This window comes from Melanostigma gelatinosum (genome assembly GCF_949748355.1).
Source record: "Melanostigma gelatinosum genome assembly, chromosome: 19".
NCBI lineage: Eukaryota > Metazoa > Chordata > Actinopteri > Perciformes > Zoarcidae > Melanostigma > Melanostigma gelatinosum.
In genome coordinates this window covers 4,730,904-4,753,418 of record NC_136652.1, presented here as the reverse complement: position 1 = coordinate 4,753,418, position 22,515 = coordinate 4,730,904, and the positions used below count along the sequence as shown (strand labels likewise).

At 43.0% G+C, this 22,515-nt stretch overlaps 1 protein-coding gene across 2 annotated transcripts in view; it reads left to right on the top strand.

Moving 5' to 3' along the window:
* Positions 1–22,515, top strand: part of ptchd4 (patched domain containing 4) — a gene marked incomplete at both ends in the record, with an annotated part of 37,664 nt that overhangs the window by 8,332 nt on the left and 6,817 nt on the right. For both annotated transcript variants that reach the window (XM_079290764.1, XM_079290763.1), the window contains one exon: positions 3,357–3,852. In XM_079290764.1, the coding sequence (XP_079146890.1) occupies positions 3,357–3,852 (496 nt within the window). The remainder of the gene's footprint in view (positions 1–3,356; positions 3,853–22,515) is intronic.

The following is a 22,515-nucleotide window of genomic DNA, read 5'->3' as shown; positions in this document are numbered from 1 at the left end:
TTTCGGTGCCTGAGCCGATTGAAATACTTTTCTTACACTACTCTGATGACTCCGTCCTGGCAGCAGGACTCGGTCCTCCGCTCCTCACTCATAGTATTATTACAACGGGGTACGTAGCACTGCCGCTCATAAACACAACACAGGCACGCAAAAGCTTCTTCTTCTCCTTCTTCTTCTTCTTCTTCTTCTTCTTCTTCTTCGAGACCAACTGACTTAAGTTTGAAGCTGTAGTGTGTGTACAGTGTGTGTGTGTGTGTGTTTTGTATTTATTTATATTTATAGTATACTTTAAACAGTTAATATATTGTTCAATTTGAAGAAAAAAGTATCGGTTCAGGCAGCGTTTAGGCACCGGTATCGTTTTAAAAGTATCGTTTTAGCACCGGTATCGGAAAAAACCCAACCGATACCCATCCCTATTAATGAAACCTGGAAGTGTCTCTCTCCACCTCTCCCGCCTGTCACCAGAGGAGAGTTGTCACTTCCTGCCTTTTCACATATCACTCAACTTCTTACAAGGATTTCTCTATACACACACACGCACGCTTGCTTTCGTGCGGTGCCCTATCCACCACCTGCTCTCGTTCTTTATCTCTTTGTCTCTAACGCACACGTACACTGAGATCTATATTTTCTCTTTGCTAAAGGGTGCTGAAAAAGCAAGAACAGAAAACAAAGCTTGAGCGTTTCTTTCAAAAAGCTCTGCCGCGATGATGCACGTGTTTCCGCCCTGCACACGGTCTCTGCACAGCATTGGCTCAGTTCGGGCTGCAGAAGTTTCTTGATAAGTGCGGTGCAACTGCTGAGATTCATTTTAATAAAGCTTTAGTGAAGTTGCAAAAGTCAGTGCGGTCGATTGAATTGACCTTTGTGCAATTACACAAGTGAAATTAGAGCTAAAGCTTTCCGAGTTCCCCGAGTGATTACTGCGTGATTACAGTTCACAAACACACTCGTACACTGTCATGAAACGACAGCTTTGAAGCACAGAGTGGGAGGGTTTGTGAGAGTAATAATGCAGCGGGGAAATAATGCAGAGATCTTGCCTGATAAATTGATATGTTAGATATAGTCAGTTACATCATGCCCGGCCCTAACAGGAGGGCATTGACTTATGAATGTTATCAATTATGTGACTTTTAAGGTGCAGTGTTCACCACCACTCATTTATCCTGCTGCCCACGCCACAATAACTCATCCATTTAGTTTTTTTGTCTCTCTGCTGCTAAATTGTTCACAGAAACTGAAGCAAACAATCACTGGGATTTATTATTATCTAGAAGCGAGAGATTTATATCCCCCCCCCCGATGTGAAACAGCATCCTGCGGCTGTTTGATTGTGCTGGATTATTGTCCTCGTAACAAAATTAATTGATATCTACAATAAGATGCAAATTAACATTGACGTTGCTCCGGTTGCAACAACAAAGCATGTGTGGCGTGTGGGAGTTCACGATGTTGTGCGGCCGGTCCGTTTAATAAGACGAGAGAAAGTGTCTCAATAAAGCACAAACTTTGATGTCTGTGCGTGATTGCATTGGTCATGATGAAATGCACTGCATTCTTAAATGGGTCATACAGGTGGCTACCATAATCCGTGAACGTTAACGCCAGGGTGCAAGTGCATTAAGATAAACAATGAATAATACTGTTCCTGTCTTAGTTGGCTGTGACACTGAATCCCCAAGCTGAACTGTATCAGGATCCATTTTCTTTGCGTTGGCGCCCCTTTAGGGCTATTATCAGCTTAGCCATGATAAACAGTGGCTTCCTTACTTCCTGGTTAAAAGCACTTTGGGTGTATGTTCCGTTTATGAAAGCTATTTAGCCATTTACTCCGAACTGGAGACACTGCGATGTCTACCAGCCTTCTCAAGTCACCACACAGCACCCCTACAGACAGCTGTCTCGTTGATGGCTGTCACTTTCAAGCCGTTTCATGTCATTCAGATACAGAGACACCGTGGACTGTTAGGGAAATCATTACCCAGGACCGGATTTAAGAAGAAACAACATTCCTTTATTAGTCCCACAGTGGGGAACTTATTCTCTGCATTTGACCCATCCCTGTATATATAGGGAGCAGTGGGCTGCCAATGACAGGCGCCCAGGGAGCAGTTAGGGGTACAGTGTCTTGCTCAGGGACACTTCGACACAGGACACTGTGCAGCCGAGGATCGAACCGGTGACCTTTCGGTTGGCAGACAACCCGCTCTACCCAGTAAGCCACGGTCGCCCCCGTAATTATTATAATTATATGGCATCTTAGATTTAATGAACTGGAAAACGAAAACACGGACAACTTCCAGACCGGCCAACGCCATGGTAGAGACCTGTCAATCACAAGGTAGCTCCGCCCTAAAGCATACCCTGCTTTATGGTCTATTTGACTAATAATTTACTCAATGAACATCATGCTGTACTGAAAAAGACTTCAAACTAGAGATTGAGAACATAAACTCATGTTTACAATGTTTACTGAGGGAATACATCAAGTCAGAAGTAGAGTCATCTTCTCATCGACTTCGATACAATCTGACTTCATTTTGCAACTGGAGTTGCCCCCTGCTGGTCATTAGAAAGAACGCAGCTTTAAGGCACTTCCGCATTGGCTTCACTGGATGTTGCTGCTTGAGGCCGATAAAGGATCAATGATTCTGCCAGACTAGACTAACATATTCAACTAAACAACCCCATGCCCCTGCACTGTAGTAGCTAAATGCACACACAGAAGTGTTAATCATGTTTAATTGTGTCAGTTTGAGTCAGATTTAACTTGAGACATTAGGTCACCGTCTTCCTCAGCTGTTCTCTTTCTTTTTTACTGCTGCTTAAACTGAAATATATATGGTACATATTCAGTGCTACCATTGCTGTATAAATGAGAATGGTTCGGCCAGCAATAACCTCAGTTCTGTATTTTCTTCCTGGCAGACTAACGGACAGACTTTTATTGCCCCGGCTGCTTTGCACAACTCTTATTGCACAATCACATTATCTCCAAACTCTCGCCACCGTGGTGTATTGAATGCGCTGTGTGATGAAATGAATCCAGTCCTAACAATGGAGCGGTACATCAACCCTCAACAACCAGTTCTGTCCACAGCTGTGAGCCGAGTTCGAGCGAAACAGTAAATCAACACTGAAGCAAAAGAGGCAGAGAACTGCTGCTGCAGTGCTCCGCGTGGGCTGGAACTCTCCGGTATATTGTACAGCTGGCTGCATCCCAATCACTGGTGTTCCCCCGTCTGCTGTCAAGGCCAACAATACTGGTTTCCAGTCAAATGGTGTGATTTAAAATGTGTTTTTCACTTCCGTCAGAGCTCATGTCAGATATCTTTAAATCACCTTTGCAGGATGGCCGTGTGTCCTTCATCGGCCACCAGCTGGGAGGCGTCTCCTTCTCGCCCAACAGCCGCGACCAGCAGGTCAAGTTCGCCCGGGCCGTCCAGATCACCTACTACCTCCGCAACCATGGACCCGTGGTGCAGGATGCCATCGCTGAGCGCTGGGAGAACGAGTTCTGCGCACTGGTCAGCCGGCTGTCGACGGCCGAGGCGCCCCACGCGCCCGACCAGCTCCACATCCAGTCGCTTACCTCCTTCAGCCTGTGGCGGGACTTCCACCAGACGGGCGTGCTGGCCAAGGGGGAGGTGCTGGTCAGCCTGGTGCTGGTGCTCCTGGCCGCCACCATCTCCAGCTCCATGCGGGACTGCCTGAGGGGGAAGCCGTTCCTGGGCCTGCTGGGTGTGCTGACCATATGCATTGCCAACGTGACGGCCGTGGGGATCTTCTTTATATCGGACGGGAAGTTCAACTCCACACTGCTGGGGATCCCATTCTTTGCCATGAGTGAGTGTGAGCGCCGGGTTGTGACTGTGTTTTGGGTGTGTGGTGGTTGGTTAAGGGTCTTATCAGGAGTTGACACTCACATCGGGTTGATTGGGGGGGAAAGGGATTAGCAGAATTGTGATGGGCTTTTCCTCGGAGGAGATGCCAGCTGATCTTTGTAGCCGTGTCAAAATATAAAGAGTGGCATGTGTGTTAGTGTGGACCTTGCAGCTGGCCAATCAGAGGCAGAGTAGGGCGGGTTTTTGCCGAATGCAAGTGGGGGAAAAAAAATTAAACAGCAAATAAATAATGTAAATGACAGCATGCGCAACTGCCAAGAGTTGTGAAAAAGGTAATTTGTCATCTATAAGAGAGAGACATTCCTCATAAAACTTTCTTGCACACTTATTGCTAGTGTGCCATTGATGAGCTTCCAGGTGCCAATGGTGGCACGTATGTCAAAGGTTGCCTACTTCTGGTGTGGTGGACATTGTAATAAACATCATAGACCCTTTTACAGTCAATGTCATAAAACATATGTGTTTACCCGAGCCTTCCAGACAAGAAAGCAAGCTTTAGACAATTAATCAAAACTGTTAACAGCTTAAAAATATCTAGTTGTTGCATGTTTGGTTGTAAGAATCGATATTCCAACAGCGGACTCTAGTTCTACAGGATTCTGACAGGATCATGACCCTTTCAGAGAAACAGATGTTTAACGAGTGGCGATTTTAACTGGTGAGTTTCAGCCGTATTTTGTAAAGGGTTGGCGTAGATAATAAACACAGATGAGTATGTAGGCTTTCATGAGGACACCTACATGTTCTGTTTGTGCTGCCATAACTACGAGCAACGACAGACATATTCGGCAGAGAGTCACTGATTAAAAGGGTCACTCTTTTACCGGCGGCATATATGCTGGACTGATCAAAAAATGCTCTTGTTTGTAGCGCCCATTTTAAACCCAATAAAGTCAAAACTTTGAGTCTATGTCATGGTATTTGATTTGCTTTACATGAAAAACAACAAGTTATAACCATCATATAATGTCTAGCTGGTGTAACGTTACACGCTAGGTTTCTCCAGCAAATACCTGTCCATATCTGGCAGCTAAATATTGAGCCAAGCTTATGTTTTCTACCCACTCACTAATAGCACACAGATCTGGAAAGTCAATTTGTTTAGGTTGCATTCGCGATCTCTGTTATTGAGTGCCAATGCACTCCGCCATACTTCAGTTTCCAAACTGTGGACAAGCATTTATGTACGCTATCATTGTTTACAAACTGTGAAAGTGTCTAAAGCATATATCAACCGCAAGAGGAGCAACACAAGGACAGAACACATCCTGGAGTTCTGTATGGCGAGAAAAGAACACAAAAACGCTGGAATTCAGTATGAAGGCACATTCAAATTTGCATTCATATTCATATTTCAGTGGTCTCACACACACAAACTGGTTGTTTTGCAAAGACATACTGCGAGGAACGAGTGCTTTGATAAACATAGCAGGTTGGATTCAAAGAAGCAAAGAAAGTGGTTTTGTGAGTAAACCTGAACTGATAAAACGAGTTATCAGGATGTCAGTGGTGAGCATGACTTGTGAGGCTACAGGTTAGTATGTGTTTGGGATGAAGTAGAGAATGTTCAAAACCTTCTGATGGCATTACGGGTTGGATAGCACCACAATCATTTCTATGATGACTCACTGCAAAAGCTGAAACTTTTGAAGATACATTTTTTGCTTATAGAAGGTGACAGTAGATACGGACGGGGGGAGAGAGGAAGTGGTATGACATGCAGTGACGACATACAGAGACCACCGGCTAGACTACTCGGGACATTGTGATTGTATGGTAACCACTAGGCCACCACCACATCAAGGGATCCCATAATGGTCCCATAACAAAGTCAATGCAATGAAAATAGTGGACTCAAAAAGTCAGGGGTAAAGGTGGGCAGGAACGATGCGAAACGATCCGGATGGAGGAGGGGTCTGTGTCCATTCAACCGGTTGCTTCATGTCGTTCTAATGCTTCATGTCGAACGGCACATACTACGCTGTGAAAATTGAATTTAACGTTTTGCAGTGAAATAAAACAACTTTTAAGTCCAGGCAACAAAATGATGGATCGAGGTTTGGGTGAAATTAGGTACGTGAGTTACGAAAACAAAAATATGGTGAAATGAGTCCACGTTGACTTTTGGTTTCACACCAGACACGAACAGCGGTCGCTCGTGTGAAAGTCCTCCGATGTTTGTGTTGTTTGACCCTTCCATTCACCACTGACCTCCTCCTTTGTTCCTGCCACAATGACCACGGCCACTACATGTCGACGTTGTTCTCTCGTCTTGTATCGGTCATCACCCATGAGATGATAACGGCCCTCTGAAACCCACTAATAGGCGTAGGAGACCCAATTCCGACCCTTATCTATGAGGCTGGTAACCGCTGATGACGCCTATTCAATTGGCTGATATCGTTCAAGGACGGGTGACATCGCTAACCAGCAAGAGAGGGGCGGGTCGCACACATCGACGCGGATCATCTTTTGGTGATTTCTTTCTGATTTAATGTGAAATCTGGGTTTAGATCTGTGATTCTCATTAGATGTTGCCAAATCCTCTCTACTAATGGTACTCCAATACACATTAGTTAGTCTTACACCCCTTACTTACCAGCTGTAGCTATTACTCTACAGTCGATGAATTATGTCACTCAGAATTTTACTATACTTGTAATTAAAATGTGAATTAGTTAGTGGGGTTCAAAAACACTGTTACTGAATACAAGTTCCTATCTTACGCTCTTAGGACGTCCCGGGGAACATTCCACACCTTCGCAACCGTCCCTTCCTCACAGACCTGACAAACATGTGCTTTACCTTCATGTTGACCTCCTGACATGTGAGAGAGCAAACGTCGCCCTGCTCGTGCATGGTCCCTGTGGAGTCCTCCTCCTGGCTGGCTCGCCAAATGTTGTGATTTTATTTTCTGTCGATGATGCTCAGCTTCTTTGACTTCATGACTTATGGTAAAACTCAATACCTAACAGCTGGCTCAGTAACTGTCATCTATCTGACTCGTGGTGAGACACCACAGGGTCTCAGTAACGAACACCCACAGAACACAAGAGAACTGATTTTCTTCAGTATACAAGTAAACCGAGCTGTCCGGAGTCAACTCACTTCACAATAGCATTGTACATTATTTTATACCTCCGTTCTACCCTAAATCTTACTTATATTATATGCAACAGAATAAGATTGTGTAGATTCTTAATATGCTGTGTATTATTTTCCTTATCTCTTCCTCCTCGTACAGTATATCTTGCATTTCCTCACTGTGCGCTGTTAAGGTCACCGGTTCCCTGGGGCTTCGGTGCGGCTTGGCTGCGGGCCGGCTGACATAACTGGAGTTTAAGTAAGACTCGGGAACAGGAGGCTGGATCAACTCCTTGTGAACTCCTAGAGGCGAGGAGAGGAGAGGGAGGTGTGACGAGGGGGGCGGGGTGGTGAGAGAGGCTAAAAAGCAGAGTCAAGGAGAAAAGAGTGAGGAAGAAAAAAAAACCCGTGTGTGATGTATAGGATCGAACTAAAGGAGGGCACAGAGGAAGAGGGAATGGACAGAGACAGATACGGAGGGGAACAGGTAGAGGAGAGGGGAAGAGACAGAAAGGCACATAACGGGGGGAGGAGGCGGGGAAGGGCAAAGGAGATGAGGAGGACTTGATTAAGTCTGTAATTTCATGTGACAGGACCCCAACGGCAGCAGATGTCCACCCTCCTCTTGGGAGGTCCTGACTGAGACACACCCCTATCACTATCAACGCCACATCAGGGCAGATGCTAAGGAGTGAAATGGATCCTGACACTTTACAAGTGATGGCAGTGTGGCGCCCCCTGCTGAGATGAGATCACCAGGTTTAATGGAAACTATGAGTTGAAACATTATATCATTTTTTAATGACATTTAATTTTTTTTCGATCATGATTTTTCAAGCCATTTTTGCATCGCATTACATTACGCCATATGAGGGAGTTGGTGTCCCCACAGTGCACTTTGTGTTAGTCGGTGGAAGTGAGTCTGGGCAGTTTTCAGTAGGGATGAGTACGAGAAGTAGATTCATCAATCACCAACCGGACCAGAAAAAGAAAATGTGAGCCCAAATGAAACAAATGTTCCTTGAAATGTCAGGGTTGTATTATTTCAAGGTATCGTCATACAACTGTTTGTCTTCTATCTTACGCAAAATATTTTGACACAATCGATGATGGTAAATTAAAGCTATTTATTTTAATGAAGTAAAGAAATAGCTACAAATGTGTCGGTCAGTAACATCAGTAATGTGAATGTGTGCGCATGATGAAGTGTGTGGTGTTGTCAGCGAAAAACAAAAGAACACCAAAGCAAGGCAAAAACGGCCAGATACTGGCAGGGATGAGTCCAGGTGAGCAGAAGAGACCAGAGCAACACTTGAGTAGGGCTTTTATTAACTAGGAGCTCCAGGACCAGGTGCTCTGCATCCGGCACTCTGCCGCAACCACGTTCCTGTGACACCTTCAGGGACACAGGGACAAATAACTGGCAAAACCACACTTGTACACTTGTAAGATAGGCAGGGGCCGTCACAGTTAGGTTCAGGAAAATATCATGAAATACTTATTAGGTTTGGGCAACAAAACCACTCATCGTTTGCGTTAAAATAACTACGGAAGTGCCGTCACTGAAGTTCGCAAGTTCCGTTTTTTTGCATTTTAACGTCTTGGCTAATCTATCTCGCCAGCTAATTGTTGTGTTTGCGCATGCTTCATCAATTCAAGCATGTCAGGACATTGAGTCATTCGATTTCCGAATTTAAAAAAGAGCATTTCTTTTGTCCCTGGATGCGTTTTATGCTGGCGAGGAGATGGGATTTCAAACATCTCTCTCATTGCTCTAGTTCTCTCAATCTGCTTATCTGACATCCAACTAGCTAAAGCAGCTGCACATTAGTTTCTACTGTAAGTATCATTACTAATGCAAGTATAAGGAAATTGCCAATTGTTTTGATACTGCAGCATTATGAAGCGTGACTCATCTGTCCAGTTCTTCACTGTTTCTTCTCACACCACAACTTAAAGCCTTATTTCTTTTCTTGGAAGAATATTTTAACTTCACTATGTTATCCTTGTGCTAATGTGTTAGCCTGTGGCTAATGATGTCTGTTAGCCACAGTGCTAACAAGTATTTTTTGCTGAAGCAGAGGTACACACAGTCATTCTGCACAGTCCCATGATTCATTTGAGCTGGTGATGCACACAATAGACCTAATTATCTTATCTGAATGTAGTCCCCCTGGCATTTTAGCTTGTTCTTGATCCCTTCATCTCCTCTGTGGGGACTACTGTGACACTTGGGATCATAGAGTGATATTTAAAGAGCCCCTATGTATAGAAATTATAGAATGTTATCATCTTTCAAAGGCTTGTGCTTGTAGAAAAACATGTAAATGCCACAGTGTCCTAAAATGTACAGACACTTTCAAATGATCCACACAGGCACTTCAATGCTACAGGAGGGCCTATAAATATGCAGCGTTTTCCTAAAAAAAAGGAATAGACTGATTAAGAAAAGTCACTCTCAATCATCACTTATGACCCACTAGAAGTGTTCGGTGGTGTCTGCCTGGATTCTCTTTCTTCTTACTTTGATGTGTTCGGGACATTTTTGGGGGTCAGCAAAGAGCCTTCGGGCTCCACGAGGGGTTGTAACCCCCAGCTCATCAGCAGGGTGTGAAGTTAGATCTCATTCCCACCTTGTCAAATACCGCCACTGTCAAGCCCCTTGGCGTCTGATACTGAGGCACCCTTTAGCGTCTATGATCCAAAGTGGCGGTATGTGACGATGAAGCGTGCACTTCGGCTGCATTCATTCTAAATCCGGCAGCTTCCGCAGCCTTGTGTGGAGGTGTGTGTTTATTTGTGCTTTAGAACCTGCTTTGAAACTATCCGAAAATAACTTTCTATTTCTCTGACTCACTGGACTTTCTTTTATTTATTTATTTTATTCTAAGTCTCTGTGGGATGCTATGACAATGTTTACCATTTGTATTAAATTTGAGCTGAGATGCATTATGTCTCATTGAGTTATCCTTTAAACTGACCTGGGGTACATTTGATTGGTTGATTTTAATTTGTACATATCACTTGGAATACCTTTTTAAGTCTAAATAAGTCACCATAGACCTGCAACACAGTATCGTCTAAAGCAGTGGTTCTCAACTGGTCTGGCTGCGGGACCCACCATCACCCCTTAATGACAAGCCGGGACCCACGACCCAAATTATGTACATATATATATCATTTATATATAGGGTGTAACGTTACGCGTATTCGTATTGAACCGTTCGGTACGAGGCTCACGGTTTGGTACGCATGACGAACCGAATACGTTTTTTTTTTTTAAACCTTTATTTAACCAGGTAGTCCCATTGAGATTAAAATCTCTTTTGCAAGATGTAAGTAACAACACAAGATGTAAGCAAGATGTAAGTAACAATACTACATAACATTAAGGAGCAGTTTTTGTTTTTTATGCTAATATGTTGCTAAGAAGACACCCCAGAAGATGGGTCACTCAGGTATAGTTCCATCATTGTACAAAGTCAAAGAATAACTTTATGATGTTAGTTGTAATGAATAAATATATTTTAAAATCAAGTACATTTCTCTGGCATTTATAGTTTTCTACTGTACCGAAACGTACCGAACCGTGGCTCCACTGTATCGTACCGAACCCAACCGTGAATTTTGTGAACCGTTACACCCCTAATATATATATATATATATATATCATTTGGGTATATCTATATTCAAGATGTCTAGTAGTAGTAACGTCTCTGTGTAGTACTGTCAAATCAAATAAAGAAAGTACACCAATTATATTTTAACAAATATTCTCATTTTTCAAAGTTAACTGGATGGATTATAAACACATAGAAATACATGAATACATGTTATTCTCATTTCAAGTAAAATAACAGCTGGATTAAAAAATAAATTACGTAATGAAATTCAATTTAGAAAAAAATATTTTCACTGAATTGTCCTGCAGCTTTAAATTCAGTTCATTCAGTGTGAAGTGAAAAATCCACAATATTATATTTTTCTCATCTTCCAAAAAGAGAAATTAGTGTTGGAAGAATTCACCTCGATGAGTCTGTCCAGTCAGAGTCTAATGACTCTGGTCTCTCTGGACATTTCTCTCTTTTGGAGATCGTCCTATGGTTTGACCTTCACACCCCACACCTCAACAGCCCTGCTCTGCTCTCTCTCTCCTCGTCTCTCCCCGTGTGTGTACATCTCACTCAAGTCAGGAAACTTGTCACAATACCCATATTTGATTGGCTGAGCTTCATCACGTGATGTGATTCACAACGCATTGGTCTGTGTTTTTCCTGCACCGCTGAACAAGTTCCGTAAATGCTGGAATAATTCCGCTACATAAAAAATGCCCTTCAAAATAAAATCACAATTATTTACTTATTTTTTTTGTCAGGCAAAGGCTGAAGACTGAAAACGGGTCCGCGACCCACTTTTGGGTCGCGAATCACCAGTTGAGAATCACTGGTCTAAAGGCACTAGCACTGAAAGTTGGCACAACGGGGTCCATCGCCGCAAAGGGGAGGGCGTTGTAACCACAAAAACATCCATCCTTGTCTGCACTTCTTCATCTTGCCTGTGTGGTGGAGTGGCCAGCTGAAAGCCACTCCTGAGTAAGGTCAGTGTGACTGCCCAACTGGTGAATATGCGTTGGCACTTAAAGAACTCTGAGAGCATGAAGCAAACTAACTCTCCCATCAGAGTGGAACAACATTAAACTGTGACCTGATAGGGCCCAACTGCTGGAGTAGGGCTTATCACTGCGAGGTGTGGTATTGGTAGCACCACGTTACAAGGAAGCTTTTACTAGGACCCAGTACTAGATGAACCCAATATAGAGACGGGCTACCTGGGGGAAAAAACAACAAATACACCTGCACAAGTAGCAAACAGTCTTGGCACAACAGTCGGCAAAACACAAGGGCTGAGTATCGTTCCAAATGTTCCGATACTTGATCAATAAAGTGCTATTTTGTTTCTTAAACTCTGCCAATCATGGCTAAATGACATTCAATTTAAAACTGGCAAAACTATGATTTCAGTCAGGAACTATCTCATCAGAAAATAAGCAAATAAAATAAAATAAGCAAACTAAAGGCTAAAAATCTCACCAGTCGTTCGATGCCGATCTCTGTACTTGACCGTTTTAAATATTCCAGGCTTCACACCCAACGCTACGAGGCTCACAAAGGTAGCACCGATCAGAAATGTAACACTCAAAGAACAGACACAATAACGCGCTGCGTCAAAGTTTGCATCGGGGAATACAAAGACTTTGCCCTCTGAAGCTGAACGTGGCTTGTTAAACGTAAAGCTGTATCACCGTTTCCCTTTCTTCTGTTTTATTCAAGCCTCCTTTAACGTAAAAGTAAAACTAATGCATTATTCTCTCTGAACAATGAAGCTAATGTCATCTCAGGCCTTTGAATCATGTAGAGAAAGAAACTACACGGGGCAGGTACCACCACATGCGGGTGGACCTTTTTGTTTAATATGGAGCAGCTTCTCCCGTCCGTCTCCCCTGTGTCTATCTGCCGTGTCTTCTGCGAGCTGGCCAATTACTGCTTAGCTGAGCTTGTCACTTCCTTCTCCCTCTGGATACGCGAGGGCTGTTGGAAGTGTATAAACAGGAAGGGTGAGGAGAAAAGGGAAGAGACTCATGAAACATACATGCAGCGGCATCACAGAGGACGGGACGGCTCAGTCTTTCTCTCACAGGCAGTGACGGGCCTCAATCAGCTCAGTATATTCATCTTACCAATACTTACGAATAACATGCAGCCACTGTACATCCCACAGGGAAATGGTGGTGCTCCATGGCGCCGAGCCGTAATCCAATCTTTTTTTACTTGGGCCACATTTGTCTCAGCATAAATTGTTTCAAATGGCTGCCTTGAACTGTATTTAATTTATTTTTGGGTGAGAGTCAAACTAGGAATTAGTTCCACAACAATCAGACACACTTTCCTTAATTCCACTCCAAAGAATCCTATCGGTGGTCACAGCAGTATTGAGATTTTAAAGCACAGAGGTGTACTGGGAAGTGATATCACCACCAAAGAAACCAAGTAGAAAATGCTTAAAAATCGTTCTAGTTTTGAATGTTTGAAGAATAGTTCTTGTCATCACTGTTAGATTGCCAGGCAACCAGTGTAAAAGTCACTGCATCCAGTCAAGATGTAGTCCGGGATGTACCATGTTAATTTGTGAGTTTTGGAGGTAGTTGTACTGGCAAGTCATTTTTTAAAGTCCAAGTCAACTCTCAAGTCTTTGAGGGACAAGTCCAAATCAAGTCTTTGTTCTTTGAGGGGCAAGTCCAAGTCAAGTCTCAAGCCTTTTAAGGGCAAGTCTTTGATGGGCAAGTCCAAGTCTCAAGTCGTTGAGCTGGAGTCCAAGTCAAGTCACAAGAACTCAAACCCCCCCGCCTGAGCTCCAACTGCAGGTCATAGGCGGTAACAAAGCCGTATCTGGGTCTGCCCGCGGCAGACTGGTTGCTGCGGTCTCGTTTACTTTTGTAGGTCAGAAAGAGGCATCAGTATTACATTGTGACATAACGAGTGAAAAGTTTCTTGTAGTAACCTCAACTACCATGGGGACACTGCTTTTGCCAGCCAAATTCTCTGCTGTGAAAAGGGTCTACAGGTACCCATGTGAATAATGTGCAAGGTTGCCAAAATATAAGTATGGCTTAGTTGTTCAGTTGTGTTGATCTGCTGTTCTAATCATAGCAGTTAAGTTTGAGCAAAAGAAGCATCTTTAAAGATGATTCCATCAATCATCTTTTCTCTCTCTGTATTCTGACACATCTACTGTATCTGAGCCTGTGATGTCCCCGGCAGTGTTGCTGCATGATTTACAAGCTGTCGGGAGTGTTCTCTTTCTGGACCTTGATGTTTTTTACGGACTGCTATTTTTCTATCTTGTGAGGGCAAGATAAATAGTGACACTCAACATTCGCAGCCAGTCACGCGCGGTGGCCATCTCTGCTGGTGGTGAAATGCCCGCTGGGAATCCCTGCCTGTTTCTATAAGTAGGGCCGGATGACTAATGATCGATCTATGGATATTACTGCCGTGAGCGGCTCTGGGATGATGGAAGTGTGACAGCTTGGGGGTTGTAATTAAGGACCGCAGGGAGGAATCATAAACCAGGTCTATACATCAATTAATATAGCTCTATGATGATATGGTCCCAGATGGAAAAACACGCCATTTCTGGAAGCCATTTGGAGTCGATACGATATACTCCTCTTGATGACCACAATTTGATGTTGCCGTGGGCAACGGGAACAATGTTTCTTTTTAGATTCTGAGAACTAAATGTATTCCTGCTTCCATTCCCAGTGCGATGTTCACGTTTTATTTATCTTTCCCAAGTATTACTTCCATTCTCAGTTTACAATTATAAAATCAGGGTTCAGTATTTTGCCTCACAGCAGCGTCAGTTGAAGGCTGTTTCCGTATCTGCAGTATAAGGAGCCTGCGTGGTTCTTGCATGTTAAAGTAGTTGCAGTGGCACGAAGGAAAAGTCAGAGTTTAATCAAAGCAGACATCAAGAACAACACAGTTTGCGACTGCACCACCTCTCCACATTCCCATGGCGATCCGGCCTGTAGCCTAAGGAGTAATTCTGTTCACCTCAAAGTACTCTACTGTCCTCTAATACCGCTGTGTCTGTCATTTAGTTATGACAAATACTGTAATGTTCCAGTCTCCACGGATACTGCTCATGACAACTTTGTTGCTTGTGTAACAGAGAACATAATTATGCACATCATGTTTACTCCTTTTGGTTTGTTTGTAATAAGTCAGTGTGAACTCAGTGTTCGAGATATATAAAGTTCAGTTATGCTTTGTAGATGTATTTGTACTGTACTTTCATCGATTTTGTCATTGTTCCCTAAAGGTTAGGGCTAGAGATGCTCCAATACTGATATATATATATATATATATATATATATATATATATATATATATATATATATATATATATATATATATATATATATATTGGTCCGATACTGACTCTAATAGGCCGATCTGGTATTGGATATCATTATATTAATAAAAAACAATTTAGTACATTTATATCTACGCATTTATTTGTTACATTTTGTACAATAAAATTTGAAAAGCAATGTGTAAATCAAGCCTGATGTCGCCTTAAAAGTCACTTTCACACAGTGAGGCATACTTAAGGCAACTTGTTGATTAAACACTGGTATCAGATTGGTACATGGTATAGGCCGATGCCCAAAGCCCCAGTATCGCGGGATATATATCATTCATATATATATGACTTAAAATGAAAATGACTAAAAACGTCAGATCGAGGCATACCTTTCCCATTTTTGGCAATAAGGCCAACAAAGGTATCACAATGTTGTTTTTTATTATTGCTGTTGATAATTATGATATATTTATTAATAATAATGCACAATTTATAGTTTTACGCTTATTGTCCTTATTGAAAATGGTTCAAATGCTGATAGTGAAACAAGTAATTTTGCTTAAAATGTGACATTCAAAACAATGTAGCTAGGAACCACAGTGGCGACGGTGTAAATGTAGGCTACGGCAGAGACTACGATCTGTTGGCTGTTCATCTGGTGTCTTTGTTGGGAGTGGAAAACAGATTCAATAATAACTTTTTAGAAAGCAATAAATAATTAGCCATCGTTATCGTAGAAGGTTAAAATTTGCACATTTTGAGATTGGAGAGTTTTATCACTCACAGTGTAGCCTAACTGTACTGCCCTAACGATAAAGTTCTCAGCCACCCAAACCATTTGCAACCCTTGCAATCAAAGAAAAAGTAGCCCAATTTGTCCCAATCTGGCAAACTGATTTGCCATTTGTGAATGTGTGAATATTGAAAGGGGATGAGAGCCACTTTTACAGATCATAGTCAATGAGCAGGCGTGTTGGGGGGGCTCATCCATTTTTAACGTTCAGCAGGAAGTGGGGTCTCGGAAGGACCCCTCTTTGACATCGCTAAGTATAGCATCAAAGAGTGGTGAGCTCTTGCATGTTTAATGGCTCAACTGTGCATCATACTTCCTGCATCTGTGTATTTTGGTCCGTGGTATTTATGTTCACAGCATGCCACTGATTGCTTGTGAACTCATTTCACATCAAAGGCGAGAGAGTGACAGCAATGCTTTTCTCTCCGGTTATTTCAGACTCGTGTTCATACATTTGGGTTACACTTGACAGTTGTATTAAATATCACTCAGTTGGGAAATTGTTTTTAGAAACACAAGAAGGCGTGTGATTGGTTGGATGGCTGGGTGTAACTAAGTGCGCCGTGTTGTCTTGTGAAGAGTGGCACTCTAACGGGAAAAAGATGCATCGAATAAATGACTCTTCCATTTCAGCATCCTGGAGACCTTTTACTCTCAGTGTTATTATTTTCTGAATTCAGTCAAAATATTTTCAATATTGATTCATGTTGATAGTCATCACTATATATTGTAATAATGATAATAATACTGTGACCATAGACTGTATCTAAGAAGCGGACGTAGTCATCAACTAGTCGATCACATCATGCTGTATTGAAGAAGACTTGAAACTAGAGATTGAGACCATAAACTCATGTTTACAATGTTTACTGAGGGAATAATTCAAGAGAGAAGTAGAGTCATTTTCTCATAGACTGCTATACAACCAGAGGAGTCGCCCCCTGCTGGTCATTAGAGAGAATGCAAGTTTTATGACACTTCTGCGTTGGCTTCACTCAGCAGAACTGGAGGTTGCCGCCTGGTTGTGACCCTCCAATCAGTTTACTCCATATTACAGCCACAACAGTTATTACGGATGAGGCTACGGCGGAGCCTACGACATATTGGCTATTCATGTAGTGTATTTGCAGGTGGAGGGAAACGGATTCAAAATGAACTTCAGAAATAAAAGCTCATAAATCGATGGATGGAAGATTTTATTGTGAAAGTCTTTTGCGATTGTTTTTGCGGATAACCCTGCAGCAAAATCTGACACTCACTGCGACGTATCATTAAAGATCAGCATCTCCAGGGAATTAATTACTTCTCAGGATCTGATGGAAGAGGAGACCTTTCTGCCAGAGTCAGGGGGAGACACATGACAGAGATCTCATCAAAGCTGGAGACACTTTTTGACACAGCTTTATTGTCTGTGAGTTTGAAAATGGCAACCTATGGAAGTGACATCAGCAGATGGATACAAACAAAAGCCTATAAATAAATGGAGACATGCGTACACGTATCCAGGCAACTCACTCAACTAAAGATAAAAAAGCATCACTCAGCTCGGTGTCAACACTGCAATGTATCCAACGTACAAAGAAGCTACTTCAATAAACTACACTTACACCTGGTGCGCTTCATTCGATTTTTACTGCAAAACCTGCCGCTGGAAAGACACAAATAAGACAGCACATAGATGTGAATTCCATGTTTTGCTGCAGAAAAGCAGAAGCAACATACTTTTTCTCTCAGAAGTGGGAGAGCTTAAACATGCAAATGTCCAAATGTGCTGTTTCACACCCCGGGGGCAAACCCAGCCAGACTCCGACTCAAAATCCAGGATAGCGTTGCTGCCGAACTACGGAGTGTGAGTGTGTGTGGGTGAGTGAGTCCAATATCATAAAGATACAGGAAAGGCAATCTTGCAGTTATTAAAAGCAGAGCGGTGCAGAATTTGTGTTTTTTTGGTGCAAAATTGTATTTGATATGGTTTGCAATCATTCTGTCTGCAGTGAAGTGACTCTTGCGTTTATGGCCACGCAAGAATTCAATTTTTGACACGTACTTTCAATGTTGTCTATGGTGAAGCTAGTATTATTAACCGTAGTGAGCTAGTATCAGGTGCAATCTAAATGTTTGCCAAGGGAAGTCCAATTTAAAGTCTCTGCAAACTGGCTTACAGAAGTATTTCTCTATAACACAAAATATTTCTGACTAAATATTCTCGAATCAAATGTAAAGGGAGTTTACCCCAAAATATCTATATTTTCCTTTTACCTACTATTGATCAATCTAGATTGTTTTGATGTAGTATATTTGAGAGACCAGGCGAGTCACAAAAAAACAAATCTAGATTGAGTCATAGCACCACAGGTAAGTTTTTTTGTTGTTTTTGAATTTTGGGGGTGACCTGTCCCTTTTAAAGGTTTTGCATCTTATGTGATACCTGTCATGTGAAATAACTAAAACTCTCTGGGCCTCCAGTCTAGGCAATGACTTCCAGTAGTCATTACTTCTGTATGTAACCCACTGCAGCAGAGTCAAACTCACCTCCAGCTGAAATTATGCAGCACCGCGGAGTTAAATTGGATAAAATGTCCTTCTTGGTTGCGAGAAAAGACCCCAAAAGATTGGAGTTCATTAGCAGTGTTATCGTCCACATATTGATTTGGATGTGAAGATTGCTTTTTGGGCTCCCCTGTGCTCCTCCTCACTTTCACTCCCCTCATGTGTTTTTATTCTTTTTATTTTATTGAGCTTGCATCACTCTTCTGCGGCGGGACCTCCTCTGTGCGATATTGGCTCCTCCGTCATCTCCACCTGTGTGACAAGCCGGCATGGTTAACGGTCGCCCTGATTGGAAGAACCCCGCGGTGGGCGGGAGCGCCGCCACGCTCTCTCGCCTCGTGATGGATGTGCTGCGAGGGGCCGCGTGCCGCAGAAGAGAAAAGTTTTAGAGCAGTAATGTAGTTTAATGACTCGATGGCTTTTTTTTCGGTGCGGTGCCAGGGGAGGAGAGGTGGGCAGCGAATGCAGGCAGAGCCTCCATTATGGGAGCAACGTAGTCAGGCTTTTATTTATTCCCCCCCCCCCCTCTCCTCACAGTAGAAAATAGTCTGCAAGACAGCTGGTGACAAACTTCCCTCTTACCATCCATTCAGGGATGTACCTGCCCCTCTTGCCTCTTCATCCTTCCATTCTGAGCTACAGCTTCCCCATCCCTCTTGATCCGTCTCTGCTTCTCTGCTGTGGCGGCTGGCAGACACACAGCCTGTCCCCCACTGGAGGGAAGGGGAATAGGTGACTCAGTAAAAGGTTGCAGACGGGTGTACGGATGTTTGCAGCTGCTCTCTCGGTGCAAACGTTCATCAGTGCCGCAACTACAAAATTAGCAAATTCTATCACCGGCTAATCAGTAACAATGGTCAGATAATTACCAGAATTAAATGCCCACACTGACAAAAAAAGCAGCCAAGGTGGTAGCCAGACTTTTAGAAATACTGAGGTCATAAGTATAAGTACCTGCTGCGACTTGAATACTCTGCGTAACAATTGTCAAGCCAGCGGGAGATAAAAGCATGCATGACGGATTTTGGTTATATGCCTTGAATGAAACAACACTGCAGTACTTTGGTGACTTGAGAGCATCACATTATAGCTCGGAGTCAAAAAATGACACCAAGATCACAAGCTTCTCATTTAGATAGCGCACCCAGACTAGACTGTAACGATGCAGGCACTTGGACCAGGGGGGACTATATGGATTTGATTTATTCAGCACTCAATATCAGCAATGTAAGAGACACAGCCATAGCACCAGGCTTCATTGGGAAATACACATGACCCTTGGCCGAACAGCATGAGACATGAAAGTACAATAAAATAAATTCCTGAAGACCTCTCTCCATTTTTCTATTGTACATGTGCATGTGTTCAAATGCCAAGACAACTTATTTTTTTCTGGTTTGCAACCTCTACTTCTTCTACTTCTTATTTCTTACACTGTTCTTAATTGCTGTTAAATCTCCTTTTCTTTTGCCTTATGTTTTGATGCTTTTAATGGTTTTAAAAGGACTGCACAATATATCGCCATTTCCTCCGGGACCGAGTTCGTGCAAGGCGTACACTATAAAACGCAGATCGGCAGAGATCTTTTCCAGACGTGGTTTGTGTGCGAGTAATTGCAGAATTGCGGCAGTGTATGGTTGATTGCGTGCAGCGTAATGTCTCAGGGAGACATCGATTATTGTTTCAATGTATGTTTTAAATCTCCTTTACTTTTGCCTTTATGATTTTAATGGTTTCATGTGAAGCACTTTGAATTACCTTGTTGTTGAAATGTGCTATACAAATAAACTTGCCTTGCATTGCCTTACTCTGTTTACTGAGGGATTACAGCCATGTGTAGCCTATAGTGCCACGCAAGGCTAGTGACAGTCTGAAGAGTGGCATCATGTACATATAGAATTACAGGGAACCCAGGATTGACCCCTGAGGGACCTTACAAGAGAGATAAATATTGGTCATAACCAACCAAAACAGAGGTGTGGCATGAAACAATCTGATCTAGAGCCACATAGCTGATGCCGACACAGCGTTTGAGAGGGTTGATTGAAACAACATTGTCCACTTTGTTCAAGACTGCCCGGAGCTTGATTTAAATTGAGAGTGTTGATTGTCATTTCTAGTTCTGGAATGTAAACCCCCTCAAAAGATGACAAAACCCTTCCATTTCCAGATAAAATACTGGGGACATGATCTCATTTAAATTGTACAAATTCATCTGTAGACTGAATGACTGTAAATGGGATCATACTTGTTTTAACCAACATAAGGTTTAGCACCACACGCTACCAGTCCCAGCTGTGGCGACATTGGTACAGCTGTCTCTTTGTAAGGCCTTTGCTAGGCCTATGTACTTTTATTGTTTGTGTCTGTCTTTTTATGTATCTGTCTGTATGGACCCCGAGTCTGAAATAAAGTCTATCTATCTGTCTATCATTGTCCTCAATGGCAGCTACACTTGGGAAACAGGCAAAATCAATGCTGCCTGGAAAGCAGATTTTGATTGTTTTTGCAGGTTGACATTGCTGATAAGAGGCTGTTATTATCTATCTCAATCCCCAGTCAGTGCGCTCAGCTGTGAGCCTTCACTGCAGCTGCCAGAGAGTGTGTTACACCACCTGCAGTCTCGTATACAGAGGGAAAAGGGAGGTGAAAGGAGGCAGACTAGTTCATTTGCTGTCTGTATGTGGGTGTTTGCTCCAGAGCGCCTGTGTGTGGGTGACGATGGCGAGAGCAACAGCAAATGACAGTGTGGTCTCCCCGGCAGACTCATAGTCGTGGCTATAAAGTTCTAGCAATGTAGTCATACTGTGTGTGTGTGTGTGTGTGTGTGTGTGCGCCATTGTTTAGGGCCGCGGCCCATGATAGGGCCGCGGCCCATGATTGGGCCGCGAGCGCCACCTAGAGGGCCGCGAAAAACTTTCAGTTTTGCACCTGTGGGCCGCGAGGGCCGCGGGACCGCATAGGTTATCAATTGAAGACACCAGAGATATTACTGTTATCCATGAGACGCTCAGTTACAATATAGCTTCCCACCACCTGGTGGCGGTAATGCGTCAGTCAGTTGTTTAACAAGCTGCAATAAGCAGAAGAAGACACTCAGCTAGCCGCTAGCCTGTAGCGAAAGTTATGGATAAGTTATTAAAAAGAAAAAATGAAGACGACAGTGGTGCCATACCCCCCAAAAGTCTAAATGTGTGTGCAAGTACAACCCTGACTTTCTTAAGTACGGCTTTGTGAACGGAGGCAACGAGGCAGAGCCGAGGGCTCAGTGTGTGGAATGTGGGCTAATGCTATCAAACGAAGCACTGAAGCCTTCAAAAATAAAGCGACACCAAGCGACGAAACATCCAACGCTCGTGGGAAAGTGTTGGGCTTCTTGTTGTGTATGCAGGTTTACATACACATGATAATAAATGTCTTTGTGATCATCACATTGTATCATCTTATTTATTTAACAAGGGTTTTGCCTGTTCAACACCGGCATCCTCGATCCCCTCCCCTTCCGTTCCTATGGCTTGTTTGCGCAAATACGTCACAAAACATGTCCGTGTTTGGTATCCCAGCATGCCCAAAATCCTCTTCTTTGCAAAGAAATCATCGATTTTCTTTAATTTCTTATGGTTTCGCCACAAAAGGAGCCCACACACACACTGTCCAAAGTCGCCATAACCGCTGCAAGTCGTATCTTGCAGCATTTAGACGGAAAAAGACACATTACAGACCCGACAACGTGCTAGCGGATGTTACCATGGAGCTACTGCCTTCAGAAAACGCTAGTACTTATAGTACAAACCTTATTCTACTCTTCCATAAGCCGTCAACCAACGTTTGCGTAACTGAGCTATTCTCATTCTCGTTCGTGCGCTCGGTCGCAGCCATTAAGCACAGCAAGTCTGCTACTCACACACCATGTCTTCGACCATATATACATAGTTTTTGCAATTTGCAAAGGCTAAAAATAAAAGGAAAATAATATAATATCAAAATATAAAGGGAGAAACACCTTTAGTGTGTCAGAATATCATGTGGTTACCATGTGTCCATTTGGGTCTCCAAATGTCCTTTTAGAGCTCCGCCTGGATCTCTTCATGGAAGAAACACTGTAGAATGGTCATACTTTGTCCAATCTTCTTCAAATTTGAGGCAGTTGTTCACTGATAGTGTAGTTACAGCCCTATACTGTCCTTTACCTGTACAGATACAGCCACCGGCAGTTATTTATACTGAAAGATACTTTTTTATTTTATG